Source organism: Schistocerca americana, chromosome 8 (assembly GCF_021461395.2).
Source record: "Schistocerca americana isolate TAMUIC-IGC-003095 chromosome 8, iqSchAmer2.1, whole genome shotgun sequence".
Lineage (NCBI taxonomy): Eukaryota > Metazoa > Arthropoda > Insecta > Orthoptera > Acrididae > Schistocerca > Schistocerca americana.
The window spans coordinates 521,629,291-521,645,261 of record NC_060126.1 but is presented as its reverse complement, the minus strand read 5'-3'; the positions used below and the strand labels follow the sequence as shown (position 1 = coordinate 521,645,261).

The window sequence follows — 15,971 nt, the reverse complement described above, 5'->3', positions numbered from 1 at the left end:
TACAGACACAAGCAGACATTTGTAAAGGCAAAGAGTTTGGGCAGAGATGTCAGTCGAGGCGGAAGTACAGAGGCAAAGATGTTGTTGAATGACAGGTGAGGTATGATCGGCGGCAACTTGAAATTAGCGGAGGTTGAGGCCTGGTGGGTAACGGGAAGAGAGGATATATTGAAGAGCAAGTTCCCATCTCCGGAGTTCTGATGGGTTGGTGTCAGTGGGAAGTATCCAGATAACCCGGACGGTGTAACGCTGTGCCAAGATGTGCTGGCCGCGCACCAAGGCATGTTTAGCCACAGGGTGAACCTCATTACCAACAAACACTGTCTGCCTGTGTCCATTCATGCGAATGGACAGTTTGTTGCTGGTCATTCGCACATAGAATGCGTCACAGCGTAGGCAGGTCAGTTGGTAAATCATGTGGGTGCTTTCACACGTGGCTCTGCCTTTGATCGTGTACACCTTCCGGGTTACAGGACTGGAGTAGGTGGTGGTGGGAGGGTGCATGGGACAGGTTTTACACCGGGGGCGGTTACAAGGGTAGAAGCCAGAAGGTAGGGAAGGTGGTTTGAGGATTTCATAGGAATGAACCAAGAAGTTACGAAGGTTAGGTGGACGGCGGAAAGACACTCTAGGTGGAGTGGGGAGGATTTCATGGAGGATGGATCTCATTTCAGGGCAGGATTTGAGGAAGTCGTATCCCTGCTGGAGAGCCACATTCAGAGTCTGATCCAGTCCCGGAAAGTATCCTGTCACAAGTGGGGCACTTTTGGGGTTCTTCTGTGGAAGGTTCTGGGTTTGAGGGGACGAGGAAGTGGCTCTGGTATTTTGCTTCTGTACCAGGTCGGGAGGGTAGATGCGGGATGCGAAAGCTGTTTTCAGGTTGTTGGTGTAATGGTTCAGGGATTCTGGACTGGAGCAGATTCGTTTGCCACGAAGATCTAGGCTGTAGGGAACGGACCGTTTGATGTGGAATGGGTGGCAGATGTCATAATGGAGGTACTGTTGCTTGTTGGTGGGTTTGATGTGGACGGATATGTGAAGCTGGCCATTCGACAGGTGGAAGTCAACATCAAGGAAAGTGGCATGGGATTTGGAGTAGGACCAGGTGAATCTGATGGAACCAAAGGAGTTGAAGTTGGAGAGGAAATTCTGGAGTTCTTCTTCACTGTGAATCCAGATCATGAAGATGTCATCAATAAATCTGTACCAAACATTGGGTTGGCAGGCCTGGGTAACCAAGAAGGCTTCCTCTAAGCGACCCATAAATAGGTTGGCATACGAGGGGGGCCATCCTGGTACCCATGGCTGTTCCCTTCAATTGTTGGTGTGTCTGGCCTTCGAAAGTGAAGAAGTTGTGCGTCAGGATGAAGCTGGCTAAGGTAATGAGAGGAAAGAGGTTTTAGGTAGGGTGGCAGGTGATCGGCGTGAAAGGAAGTGCTCCATCACAGCGAGGCCCTGGACGTGCGGAATATTTGTGTATAAGGAAGTGGCATCAATGGTTACAGCGATGGTTTCCGGGGGTAACAGATTGGGTAAGGATTCCAGGCGTTCGAGAAAGTGGTTGGTGTCTTTGATGAAGGATGGGAGACTGCATGTAAAGGGTTGAAGGTGTTGATCTACGTAGGCAGAGATACGTTCTGTGGGGGCTTGGTAACCAGCTACAAAAGGGCAGCCGGGATGATTGGGTTTGTGAATTTTAGGAAGTAGGTAGAAGGTAGGGGTGCGGGATGTTGGTGGGGTCAGGAGGTTGATGGAGTCAGGTGAAACGTTTTGTAGGGGGCCTAAGGTTCTGAGGATTCCTTGAAGCTCCGCCTGGACATCAGGAATGGGATTACCTTGCCAAACTTTGTATCTAGTGTTGTCTGAAAGCTGACGCAGTCCCTCAGCCACATACTCCCGACGATCAAGTACCACGGTCGTGGAACCCTTGTCCGCCAGAAGAATGACAATGGATCGGTCAGCCTTCAGATCACGCGTAGCCTGGGCTTCAGCAGTGGTGATGTTGGGAGTAGGATTAAGGTTTTTAAAGAAGGATTGAGAGGAAAGGCTGGAAGTGAGAAATTCCTGGAATGTTTGGAGAGGGTGACTTTGAGGAAGAGGAGGTGGGTCCCCCTGTGACAGAGGATGGAACTGTTCCCAGCAGGGTTCAATTTGGATAGTGTCTTGGGTAGTTGGATCATTGGGAGTAGGATTAGGATTATTTTTCTTCGTGGCAAAGTGATATTTCCAGCAGAGAGTACGAGTGTAGGACAGTAAATCTTTGATGAGGGCTGTTTGGTTGAATCTGGGAGTAGGGCTGAAGGTGAGGCCTTTGGATAGGACAGAGGTTTCGGATTGGGAGAGAGATTTGGAGGAAAGGTTAACTACTGAATTAGGGTGTTGTGGTTCGAGATTGTGTTGATTGGAATTTTGAGGTTTTGGAGGGAGTGGAGCTGGAAGTGGGAGATTGAGTAGATGGGAGAGACTGGGTCTGTGTGCAATGAGAGGAGGTTGAGGTTTGCTGGAAAGGTTGTGGAGGGTGAGTGAGTTGCCTTTCCGGATGTGGGGAAACCAGGAGATTGGATAGTTTTTTGAGGTGGAGGGTGGCATGCTGTTCTAATTTGCAGTTGGCCTGTAGGAGGATGCTCTGAACAGCTGGTGTGGATGTGGGAGAGGAAAGATTGAGGAATTTTATTAAGGATAGGAGTTGATGGGTGTGTTCATTGGCTGAGTTGATGTGTAGGTGAAGGATTAGGTGGGTGAGGGCTATGGATTGTTCAATTTGGAACTTGTATAGGGACTGATGGAAAGAAGGGTTACAGCCAGAGGTGGGAACCTTAAGTGTGAGGCCTTTGGGGGTAATGCCAAATGTCAGACAAGCCTGAGTAAATAAAATATGGGTGCATAATCTGGATAGGGCGAAGGCATGTTTGCGGAGGGAATGTGTGTGTGTGTGTGTGTGTGTGTGTGTGTGTGTGTGTGTATATATAAAATAGAGGGAAACATTCCACGTGGGAAAAATAGATCTAAAAAACAAAGGTTCTGTAACTTACCAAACGAAAGCGTTGGTACGTTGATAGAAACAATAACAAACACACACACACAAATTTCAAGCTTTCGCAACCCACGGTTGCTTTATCAGGAAAGAGGGAAGGAGAAGGAAAGACAAAAGGATGTGGGTTTTAAGGGAGAGGGTAAGGAGTCATTCCAATCTCGGGACCGGAGAGACTTACGTTGGGGGGAAAAAGAGACAGGTATACACTCGCGTGCGCCCACACACACACACACACACACACACACACACAAGCAGACATATCATGTCACTGCCCGCCCCACCTACGAAGTCACAGCTGACTTTCAGGAATTTTAATAATATAAATCCCTAATGCATTTCACGAATTTTCAATTGGGAGGGACTTTGTCATGAAAATCTGTCACTGGCTCCTGGACTATACGTAGCTGTGGAGCACTTCCTTCCACCCACGAAGACAGGATGTGGTCCTCCTTGCTTGTCTTCGCATAGGCCACAGCCCTATGATGTGTGGCTTTTTGCTCCATTGGGAGGAACACCCCCCCCCCCCCCCCCCCTCCTCCCCCCAATGTGTGTGCGCTTGCGGTGTATAGATCACTGAGTGCCACATTTTATTAGACTGTTTTATTTTCAGATTAGAGGGCAGCGCTAGATTTGCTGGCAGATCTGCTTGCAATTTTAAGTGTTTTTCAAACAAATGTGGTTAGGCATGTAAGGTTTTGTGATTTGTCCAGCTTGTTTCCGAAAATTTTGGGGAGATGTTCTTAATATTTTAACATGGTGACAGTATCACCCATTTTTGCTGTAAGTGGTCAGCTAGTTACATTTCCCATGCATCTTATCTTTTAGCTCTTTTGTGGTGGTAGATCTGTTTTAATCCCAGTTGTTGTACCTTCCACCCATTTTTAGTTTTTTTTTAGGTGTGTGAAATAGATTGATTGTACAGCTCCACATGAGTGAGGTGGGAGTAAGTGAATGAGTGTCAGTTTATAGGTTTCCCCCTTACTGTATACACAAATTTAAAATTTTTATCCAAACTAGTTTATTTAAATGAGTGTAAGGACATTGATAACCTCACTGTTGTGTGTTCGAAAGCTCCTTACACCCACACACCCATGCACACACACAAAATTAATAGGACACTCACGGGAATAAGAGGGTTGTGGACAGGGGGAAACAAAACAAAAGGCATTCCTACTCTTGTTACAAAAATCAGTAGTGGCAACTTTACATAAAGGACAATTAAAATCGACAAAATTCACTACTGTCCCCTTCGATTGACCTATGCAAGTAAACTGAATTGTACATTACCAATGAATGACTAAATTTGCAAAAAAAAATGTTGCTGAAAAAGTCACCAACCAAAAATACCAAACATGGCTTCAAATTCTGGTATCAAACACTTCAGTTGGCCGATATAGCTAGAACAGAGTCCGCAACGCCAAGAAACAAAAACTCACTGCAAAAACTTTACTTGACCCAAGTTTTTGAATAAAAGTGATTGCTGCCAGTGAATAACCAAACTATCACATTCAGACATACACTATGGAGTTATTCACCACTGCAGCCAGTTTTCTCCCATTCACATTTATTCGTTTCCCCACTTCACAACACAAGTGCAACATTTCAACCTAATCTATACTTTGCCCTCTGCTACATATCTGTTGATCACTTCAACCAGTTTTGTTCGATCTACATTTACCAACTCTCAAACAAACTAATCTTCTGACCTATTCTAGACCTCAGAATACACTGCGGTTCCATCTGTCACCCCTTCCAGTTTTCTACCATTCAAATATGTTGGCTTCGCCAATTCAGAACCTAACTGTAATATTCCAATTTAACCTAGATTTCTTGCCATCCTGCAGATTAGTCCATCACAACATCCACTGTTCTTCCGCACTAGTTTGCATGTTTAACAAAAGAGGTACTATTTGTGGCAGTTTGTGAAACTAGTTCATAGATAAACTGCACGAGATACTGCTACATTCCCCAGTTAACATTACCAAGTATCTTATCAGAGACAAATATTTACATATAGCCAAAAAGACACCATCATTACCAAACAATACGCAAAAGAAAACAAAAAGCCCAATCTCCCAAAAGTGTGTGTGTGTGTGTGTGTGTGTGTGTGTGTGTGTGTGTGTGTAATGGCATGGCAGCATTATGATTTAGTCTCTCTGGGAAAGGGCCACAGTGAAGAGATCCATTGTGTAAGTAAGTAAATATATTACTAAGTTCAGCTGAATGAAATTTCATTATTTTTCTACTGATTTCATCATAACCTTGTGAACATTTATTTTTAAGGGAGTTTATAACACTGAAAACTTCTTTTGTAGATTTAGGATAAGTTAAATTTTATTAAACATGTTTTTGAAGGCTTTTCTAAGGAACTTAGGAAATATTCAATCCTAAATTGTTGACTACTGACTGAAAAAATTTATTAAAGGTTTCTGCAATTTTGGGCATATCTTTGATCTGTTCATTATCTACCTTTAAAGAAATTTCTTCTTTTGTTGATTAATTTTTCATCTCTCATTTTTAACTGTATTGCTAATAGTTTTTATCCTGTTGCTGGGGGAAGTTTATTTTTCCTTCAAAGTTTATATCTTTTGATGATCCGATGACTTTGCTTAGAATTTTAAGATACATTTTATAATGTGACTTAATATTATCATCATCTAGTCTCTTGATGCCAAGCAAATTCTTCTCTTTGCTTTTGCACAATATTCTGGTCCCATTTGCAATCTTGGGCTTCGTGCATTTAATCTGATTCCGCCTGTTAATTTATTAGAAAAAATAGTTTTCGAAGTGACATGTGGCTATATTCCAGAATGAATCATATTTTTCATTAATGCCAGGGGTGTTATGCAAATCCTTTCAGTTTGTATTTCTCAAATTCTTCAATTCCTTTCTCATTTATTGCCCTTGTAATTTCGCAATTATTTTTATTTATTCCCTGTGCTCTGATACTGAATGTCAGCAGTTGATTGTGGTGGTCTGAGATGCCATTAACAGTGGGAGTTACACTATGACTTCGTAGTCTCGATGCAACTAGAGTATTGTCAGTAGCAGTGTTTCTGGTTTCCATCACTCTTGTAGCAAAGTTTCTGAGGGGGTTGAAGATTATACGAAATGGAAAAGTGCTTAAGTATAGTTCTAGAATAAGTGTGCTGTATAAAATTTAAATCTCCACTTAATATTACCGCATATTGCTTGGAAGTCAAGAAGTGAGTGAGCATCAAATTGTTCCATAAATAATTCAAAATAACATGATTGAGTCCTATAGAGTGTGACTATAATTAACCTTCCATGAAATCTTTTGCACCACGAGGTTCAAAACGCTGATCACTGCAGAATATGTGAGTATCAATGTTTTTGTGTTTGTATTCCTTTTTAATGTGTGTCACACCTCCCCCTTTCTCCATATTTGACCTGCATATATATAGTCATTCCTACATCTGTAGCCAAACAATGTTCACAAACAAATATTATATCTACATGATGTGCAGGCTGCAGTTCATCTAAACAAAGCAGAAGTATATTGCTTTCGTTTTAATCCTCAAATATTTCAATGCAGAATGTTTATTTTAAACTTCTTTTACCTTCAAACAATGGAAAATCCAGGATGGATTGTAAAAATATCATGAAAAGTGGTGTGTGACAGTGTGGTTTCAATTGCCTGAGACTGCAGTCGTGTGTGTGAGTTGCAGTGTGTGTGTGTGTGTGTGTGTGTGTGTGTGTGGATGCGCACGCATTTTGTCTATTGTTGACAACAGCCTTAGTGGCCGAAAGCTTTATTTGTGACAGTCTTTTTGTTGTGCATATCTGCGACTCAGCATCTCTGCTATATGGTGTGTAGCAACTTTCCTTTTCATAATATTCTTTTACATTCATGTATTTTAGGCTCAAAATTTTAGTTATATTTACTTCTTTTAATACTGATAGCTTGAAATTTGAGTATGCTGTCCTCATACCAGTAACTACAGATATGTGGCTATAAGTGTATCTGTCAGCTCTTAAAGATTCTGCTACCAACCCAGACAGTTTCCTTTTTCCATACCTGTTGATATGTAGGCTGTGCCTAGCAAAAGCCCACCTGTCAATAACACCAACAGAAACCAAATCTACATTCGTTCCAGCACCTGACAGAAGCATTTGATCTAACTCCATGTTGACTCAACTTACAGAGCTGCTCAACTGAGGATGATGTAATGCTTCAAAAAGGAACCAACGAAACAATTGTATGGATTTATCCTACATTATCTGTACCAGGTCACTCCTGATGCTGTAACTATGGTCCCTGTCAGTACTTTTTGCTGCTCCAACCACTATTACAATATGATCTTCCTTTCCAAAACCTTTGCATGTGGAACCTATATACTTTCCCACATGGTCAAAACTTGCAGTTTGCTTGGAAAAAATTGTGACCTGCTGCTTGTTGTGTTGTTCGACCTAGAACAACTAGCCCACACCTCGTCCATGATAATACCGAACTGCAGGACTGTATTCCTCTTTCCTACTTCCTCTAAAACCACCGGTTTCCTGTAAAAATCCTTTTGAAACACCAAATACTATGGTTACCTTGGTTATGAAAGCACCCACCATGCAAGTAACAAATGTTTGACCACTACTGCCACTCGTAACATATTGAGAATAATGCACAGGTGCCATTCGTGGTCAAATACAGTAGCATAACATGCAGGCTTGGCTAGCATCTGTTTTTATTCGAGCACATATTTCTCATGTTGTTTCCATATTTTTATCCATCCCCTGCACATGTATTTATAGTAAGTATAAACTGCTGGTCCTCTGCACCAAATGATGATCTGTTGTACGTCTTCCTGAATTTTATTCTAAATTTTTGTTGAAACTTTCCTACATATAGACCATGAACAGCCTCAAGAAGCTTTTGGCAATATTCACCAGGTCATTTGTATCTCTCTTTATGTGAAGTTCATTTATTCAAGGTCATGATTGAACTTTAAAACCAAGTGATGGCTGCATTACATTAATTTTTCTTCTTCATTTTATTTTTTTGTTTTCCTATGTGAAATTTTATGCACGTGCACCTCTGGTTTGATGTAGATTTTAATACCTAACAGGTCTATTTTAAAATTCTGTCCTCATCTGAGATGGTTTTACCTAATTATGCAAAGAAATTATACTGTCATGTTGTCACAACACTGATGAACCATCTGTTCTTTTCTACAGGAAAAAGTTGATTATCTTTGAATCTGTGTTGACATTTTTAACTTTTTGTTTTTTCCCCATTTTAATTGTTTATTTGGGGGCAGGGAGGGGAGGGACGCAGGTAGGTGTTTGACATTTATTGCTTTTGCCTATGTGGGTTGATATAAAATATAAAAATACTCTATAGTATTCTATTCAATTTTGATAAGGAACAACAGTAATTGGACATGGCTGGGTCCATCGTTGATAAATACAGACAGATAGTCATTCCTTCTTCATCACTGGTGACATCAGTTCCCCCTGTGCTGTTTTAGAAAACATTCTGGCTTTGCTTTAATATAGATACTATTGTTGTGACTCTGCAATTTCTGGTGGATTTTGAAGCTCATTTTGATCATTGCTTTCAGTTTAAGGATATGGAAACTGAAAAAGAAATGTTAATAGCAAGCAACAAGTCCTTAGCTGAGTTCAACCTGTCTAAGGAGCCTCAGTTACAAGAAGGAAAACGCCGCTTAATGGAACTAAGTGAGAAAGGCGAGGCAATATCCCAGAGAGTGGAATCAAAATTGAGTGAAATTCGTAAGTATCAGAACTACTATCCAATTTGCTTACAAATACGATTGTCGTTTCTCATTGTAGCATGAGTATACTGATAATTTTTTCATAATTAGTGTGACTGAAACATTTATTAGAAGATAGGAGTCTTGCCAACTGAGATTAGAGGAACTGTCATACTCACTGATTGGTTTTTATTAATATTTTCAATTTGCAATAGTTTAATGGTACAGATAACATGAGATACTACAGATTTTCCTAGATTTTAGTAAAAAATTCCACAGAAATGAATGAGTCATTTCTTCAGTACAGCTTCAAAAGATATTTTCCTTCATAATCACCAGAATTGGTCTTTCAGTCTATCTTTGGCAACCATATTGTAAATGAAGCTTTAAATACTAACAAAAAGAAAAATGTTTCATTTTTGAGAGATACCATTTCTGAAATAGCTTTGTGTTTCTGCATTAGAACTCTAAAAGAAATGTACTTCCTCAAGTTTTCACAAGTATGATCATTTGAAATTCAAGAAAGAAGTCCTTAGCCGAGTTCAACCTGTCTAAGGAGCCTCAGTTACAAGAAGGAAAACGTCGCTTAATGGAACTAACTGGGATCCCTAACTTCCTGCATACATAAACGAAGAGAGAACTTCAAAAAAACACGCTACTTATAAAGACAGCATATACTATGAACAAGTTGATAAATAACTCTTGACAGATGGGATGGGGGGGGGGGGGGGGAACGAAAGATTCTGGGATGGGCCTAGGATGACAGTAGGGAATGGAAGTTATGCTGGACTCCTGGAATGGGATTTCTGTGTCAGAGCTTCTAGGTGGAGGAGACAGAAGGTTGGCAGAAGTCTTTCATCAGTTAGTCACTGTGATTCATCACTACAGTGGTGGGGACTTTGTCTGCAGGGATGGTGATTAAATCAGGGTATGTTTTGAGGCTGCAAATGGCTATCCTTTCTTATATTCAGAATTTTGTATTCTTCATCAGAGTTCTGGGGAAGGATGGTGTGGCCAAGTTGGAGGTGGTTTGGTTGGAGGTGAGGGGTCATGGTTGCTTGTTGGTGTGAACAGTGGAGAGGCAGGGTTCCATGTTGGGAACTTGACTTTGGTTAGAGGGGTTGGTACCAAAGAAGTGTTTCCACTGGAGAGATCGAGAGGAGGAGAATAGATCTTTGACGAGTCTACTATGGTTAAACTTGGATGTGGGGCTGAAGTCGAGACCCTTTCGTAGGACTGAAACTTCAATAGGATTGAGGTTTTTGGTGGAAACGTTAAAGCATTTGGAATCCCTATTTTGTGGAATCTCCTTCCTCACTGCACTGACCTTTGCACATCCACCTTCTACATTTATTTATTTATTTATTTAGCATATGGTGCTACACACATGGTTTACACTTATTACATTATGAAATTATATGATAAAATACACTATAAAATACATAAGTGAAGGATACATATTCAGATAAAATATAATATACAAACACAATAAAAATTAACATCACAGCAGATATTTTGTGTTACACAAGTCTTCAAATTCTGACTTCCATATTGGCGATCCATTCGAGGCAGGGCTGTGTGGCGTTGGAGAAGTCAGTCCGACTATCCTGGTAGGCTCTTAATTCACAGTCCTGGGCGATGTGCTGTGTTGTTTGATTAGGTGCCCCACAGTCACAGCTAGGGCTGGGAAGCTTCCCTCACTTGTGTAGATTGTGTGCACATAGTCCATGTCCTGATCGGATTCTGTTGAGGCTTTTCCATAGCTGTCGTGGAAGTTCAAAGCACTTAGGTTTCTCTGCTGGACAGATAAGTTCACGGTTGTCAGGGAAGGCACTATCACTCCAGCTCTCATGCCATGTAGTATCCATGCTGAAGTTGGCAGCTGACAGTTGTTGGGCCAGTCATAAAGGGGGATTTCTGGAGTGGAGTCGTGTTCTTTCCAAAGTTGGGACATCTTCATGGATAGGAAGTAGGGGGTTATTCATTATTTTTGTTTATTCCTTCATCAGAGCTTTCTGTCTTCGCAGGGAGGGTGGAGCTATATGACTAAGTGTTGGAAGCCAATATAGTGGGATAGTCTTTATACATTCAGTTATGGTTCTCATAGCAGCGTTGAGCTGGGTGTCCACCTTGTTTACATGCTTGCTGGTTAACCACACTAGTGCACAGTACTCGGCTGCAGAGTACACTAAGGCGAGTGCAGAAGTTCATAGTGTGTCTGCTGCTGCTCCCCAGTTAGTGCTGCAGAGCCTCTGAATGAGGCTGTTGCGTGAGCTTATTTTATTGGATACATTTTCCAGGTGTCTTTTGAAGGATAATGTCCTATCTAGAGTGACCCCCAGGTACTTTGGATATGGCTGATATCGCAGTTGACTGTTATTCATATGAACCTTCAGCTCATATCCTGCCATTCTATTGTTCAAATAAAAACAGCTGACTTCACTCTTGGTGGGATTTGGTATTAGCCTCTGTTTGGTGAAATACTCGTGCATTTTGTTTAGGTCAGCTGTGAGGATGTTTTCAGTGTCTTCAAACTGCTTGCTTTGGGTAGCTAGGGCCGTATCATAAACATAGCAGAACTTCCTTGAGGTGGTTTAAGGCAGGTCAGAGATGTAAAGATTAAAGAGCATTGGTGCTAAAACTGATCCTTGAGGCAGTCCATTGTTCAGTTTCCTCTGTTTGCTTATGTCATTACCCTGTATCACCTGGAAGTATCTATCTGAAAGCATGTTGTTGACAAGTCTCAGTGTCATATGGCAGGGGATTACTTTTATCAATTTGTGTAGAAGTCCTTCCTTCCATACAGTGTCATAGGCAGCTATTAGGTCTATGAAAGCTACTGCAGTCTTTTTTTGTTTTTGAAAACCTGCTTCAATATATGTCGTTAGACTTAGAACCTGGTCTGTGCAGCTCCTATTGGATCTGAAACCTGCCTGCTCTGGTGGGATGACTTCTAATATTCGTGGGCCCAGCATGTTGAGGAGTAGCTGTTCCAGAAGTTTGTAGCAGCAGCTGAGAAGAGCAATAGGGCGGTAACTTTCAGCTTTATCTGATGGTTTGTTTGGTTTCAGCACAGCAATTATTTTAGTAATTTTAAAAGCTTTTGGCAGGCAGCCCGATGTTAGTATGCATGAGTAAAACTTGGTCAGCCATTTCTTCGTTACCTTCCCACATTGAGTCAGGAATTCAGGGTGCATTCCATCATAACCAGGCGCCTTACCCGTTTTAACATAACTGAGAGCAGCTTGTAGTTCTTCAATTGTGAATCTCCGAGAGTGCTCAGTTTCTTGAGGTGTTGTTCGCTTTATGTTTCTGTATTCCCTTTTTACTTTTTGTGTGTGGTGTTTGTCTCGTGGTGCTCTAGATAGTGATACAATTCGACTTGCTGTCTGGTCTGGTAGCACTGTACGAGCTACTTTGATTGGTGGTTTACTTCCCCCCTAACTTCTTTAGTAAGCTCCAAGCTTCTACATGCTTCCCAAAATCTGCAAACCCAACAATTCTGGGGGCTGCATTGTAGCTACTTATTGTGCACCCATCAAAGAAACCTCTCTTCTCAACCAATACCTCCAACCAGTTCCCTGTGGTCTAGCCTCTCAAATCAAAAATACAAACCACTTCCTTCACTGACACTTGACCATCCCTGCCCAGTTACTCGCTGGTCCCTACTGGTTGATGTTGATGCTACCTCACTGTACACCAAGATCTTGCTTCTATCGAACATTGCCTCTCCCAATGTCCTCCCGACTTCAAACACATTACCTCATTCCTTACGCACCTCCCAACTGTGTTCTCACAAACAAATGCTTCTCTTTTTAGGGTAAACTACATAAACAGATCAGCGGCACAACATGGTCACCTGCATGGCATCCTTCTATGGTAGCCTGTTCATGGACCTTAGAAGAAACCTTCCAAGCCTCGCCGAACCCCAAACCCCTAGACATCTTATCCTCTTTTCTTCACAGCCTCAACACCTTCTCGTCCATCCACTTCATCGGATCCTCCTCATCATAATACGCCACCTTCCTAGTCATTGACCTCCACTTTCTAATAGCTCCATCCATACCTCTGTCCGTACTGAACCCACTAACCACCAACAGTACTTGCATTTTGACAATCGTCACCCATTCCACACCAAAAAACAACATTTTTACAGCCTGGCCACACTCGTACAGCATATCTGTAGTGTCAACAATTAACTTGCTCACTGTGCTCAAAAAAGGCTTACATGGACAGCATCTACCCCCTACACCTAGTTCACAAACAGATTTCCCATGCCATGTCTTCACATACTCCTAATCCTTCCACCATCCCCAGGAATCAGCTGCAAAGGAATTCCCCCTTTGCCACCCAATATAAACCCTGGCTTTAGCAACTGAACCATATTTTTTGCCACTGCTTTATCATCATGCCCAGAAATGAGAGACATCCTACCCTTGATCCTTTCCATCCCTCCTCAAGTGGTATTCTGTCACCTATCCGACCTAAACAACATATTGGTCCAGCCCTATTCCATGTCCACTCCCAATCCCTTTCCACAGTATTTGTGTGTGTGTGTGTGTGTGTGTGTGTGTGTGTGTGTGTGTGTATGTGTGTGTGTGTGTGTGTGTGTGTAAGACCCAGGTGCAAGGCCTGCCTTATTCACCCACCCTTGATTTTCTGCACAGCATTTTATATGGGCATCCAACCAGCTGTCCACCAAATTGAATGGTTACCATTAAACTGTAGCCACTACATGCTGCTGAGCACAGTATGTTAGAGTTCAGGGGCTGAAAGTCCATCCTTTTGCTATTTTTATTCCCCCTGTCTTTCCATTGAGTGGTCTTCTTGGTGCTAACCACGATGGGATTAGATTTATGATTTTGAGCACTTTTTATTCCCATCTGGCACTTTATAGAACTTTTTGTCTTTCACTACATGGTCCCCTTTGTGGGCTTTGACCCACTATACCTCTTCCAAATTGTACAGATGTGCAAATCATGCAGGGGATGTGAGCCAACACCTTTTGTGTCTTCCTTGCCTTTCTATCTTCACACCCATCCTTTTGGGAAAAGTAATACACTCAAATCTCAACACGCCGAGTACCTGCGTAATGGTAGCCCCTCGACCACGCAGGTATCGGGCTGTTGCGGGCTGTTGGTGCCTGTGCTGGAAACTCCCAATGCACCCGAGGAGCATGTGCCCAAGTGCCAATTATGGTTGGGTCACAGGGACTGCAGGTAACAGTTACCTGGCCCAGTTGCTGTGAGTGGGTGGCACACGTATGGAAAGCCCCATTTGGAGTGGGTGGCACCAAAACTGATGACACATGAATTAAGTGGCTCAAAGTTTCTCCTCCCCCACCCCCACTCCAGGGGGCTCACGGTTCTTTCGTGAGTTCGTGCGTGGCGCACACAGGACCCCGAGCTATTTCAGCTCATTCTTCATTCCCTAGTAGCATTTCCTTCTCCCTGCCCCCTCCCCTCCCCCCTTCCTATCCCTGCTCCTTCCCCGTTGCCACCTTCTTCCCCTATCTCTGTGTTCTGATTTGTGTTGACCTGGCGGTTCCTCTGGTTTCCTGTATTGGTTGCAATTTTGTTCCTTTGCCTGTTTTTTCACCCTCCTGGCATTTCGGTCCCCACTTGCGGTCTGACCTCCACTTCAAAGTTTCCTGTTTTTAGTGTGGGCCATATGGGGAATAAAACCCTCCCCAGCATCTACAGTGTGGATTCCTCTCTCCCTTCCCCACTGCAGCCCCCTTCCACCCTGCTACGTCACCAGCACATGCAGCCAGTCCGTGTGGTAGGCTGTTATGTACCCATATGGCTGAGCTGCCTGACAACACGGGGATCACACTACTGATACCTGAGCTGTTCCCTCCCCATATATGCCAAGGAGTGGTTGCTTGTCTTCTTGGAGCATCGGAACTCCTGGCAATGGCCACCGTGCCAGACGGCCCTTGCTGTGGCTGGGTGGAGCCTGTGGGGAGAGCCCCTGGTCGGAGTGGGTGGTATCAGGACAGACGCTTGGCACTTGAAGCGTATGAAGCTGGAAAAATATGGCCGTTCTCACACGGCCGTCTCTTCGAATGGTGAAGATCCTTAAATGCTGCCTTGTACGACCTGACAGCCTTCCCTTCCCTGGCTACTCCAGGGTAGGAGGGCCAGGCTCGCCGTCTTGGGCTGAAACCCTTTCCCCGTTACGTTGTCTGTGCTAGGACAGATGGGGATACTTTCACTGCCACACAGCCAATGTTTTTTGTGGAAAATATCGAGGACAAGTTTGGTGAAGTGGAGTCTATTAGTAAGATGCTGTTGGGCTCCCTGTCGATCAAAGCATCTTCTGCCACCCAATCCACAGCTCTTCATGCTTGTGATTGTCTTGGCAACATCCCATTGTCTATCATTCCTCACCAGTCTCTGAATATGGTCCAGGGTGTCGTGTTTCATAAGGACTCATCCTTCAAACTGATGAGTAACTCCAGGCTAATCCGGAGCGGTGTGGCGTTGATTTTGTTCGATATGTGCAGAAGGGTCGCAAAGACAACCACAGCAATACTGGTGCCTTCATTCTGGCTTTTGAGGGAGATACCCTCCCAGAGAAGGTCAAGGTTATGTGCTACAGATGTGACGTGAAGCCGTACATCCCTCCACCTATGTGGTTCTTTCGGTGCTTGCGTTTTGGGCGTATGTCTTTCCACTGTGTGGTGACTGTGGCCACTCAGTCCATGAGGGAACCCCTTGTGTTCCGCTGCCTGTGTGTGTCAACTGTTCTGACCCCCACTCGCCCTCTCTCGCCGGATTGTCAGGCTTACAAAAGGGAAAAGAAGATACAAGAATACAAGTCCCTGGATTGCCAAAAGTATAAGAGACTCCACCCGGTGTCACTATCTTCAACTTTTGCCTCTGTTATTTCCTTTCCTCCTGCTTCTCCTCCTCCCTCGTCTTTACCCCAGCCCTGCCCCACTCTCCCCTCCACCTCCCCACCTCCCCTGCAGTTCCCACAACCTCCCGTCAGGGAATCACTCCTCCTCCCTGGCCGAAGAACTGGCCCCCTTCTTCGGCATCTGCCAATCGGGCTCACTCTCAGGAACCTTCTGCCAAGCGTCTCTCAGTCCAGAAGACTCTCACCACCACTCGGCCAGAGGTGCACCAGCTGTGCACCCCAAGTTCGCCACTCTCTTACGGTCCCCGACCTGGCAGACACCTATACTCCCCCTGTGTCCTGCC

At 43.5% G+C, this 15,971-nt stretch overlaps 1 protein-coding gene across 1 annotated transcript in view; it reads left to right on the top strand.

Moving 5' to 3' along the window:
- LOC124545995 (vacuolar protein sorting-associated protein 37B) overlaps positions 1-15,971 on the top strand; it is a 47,598-nt gene that overhangs the window by 17,918 nt on the left and 13,709 nt on the right. Inside the window, exon 2 of the mRNA XM_047124963.1 lies at positions 8,611-8,782. Coding sequence (XP_046980919.1) covers positions 8,611-8,782 — 172 coding nt within the window. The remainder of the gene's footprint in view (positions 1-8,610; positions 8,783-15,971) is intronic.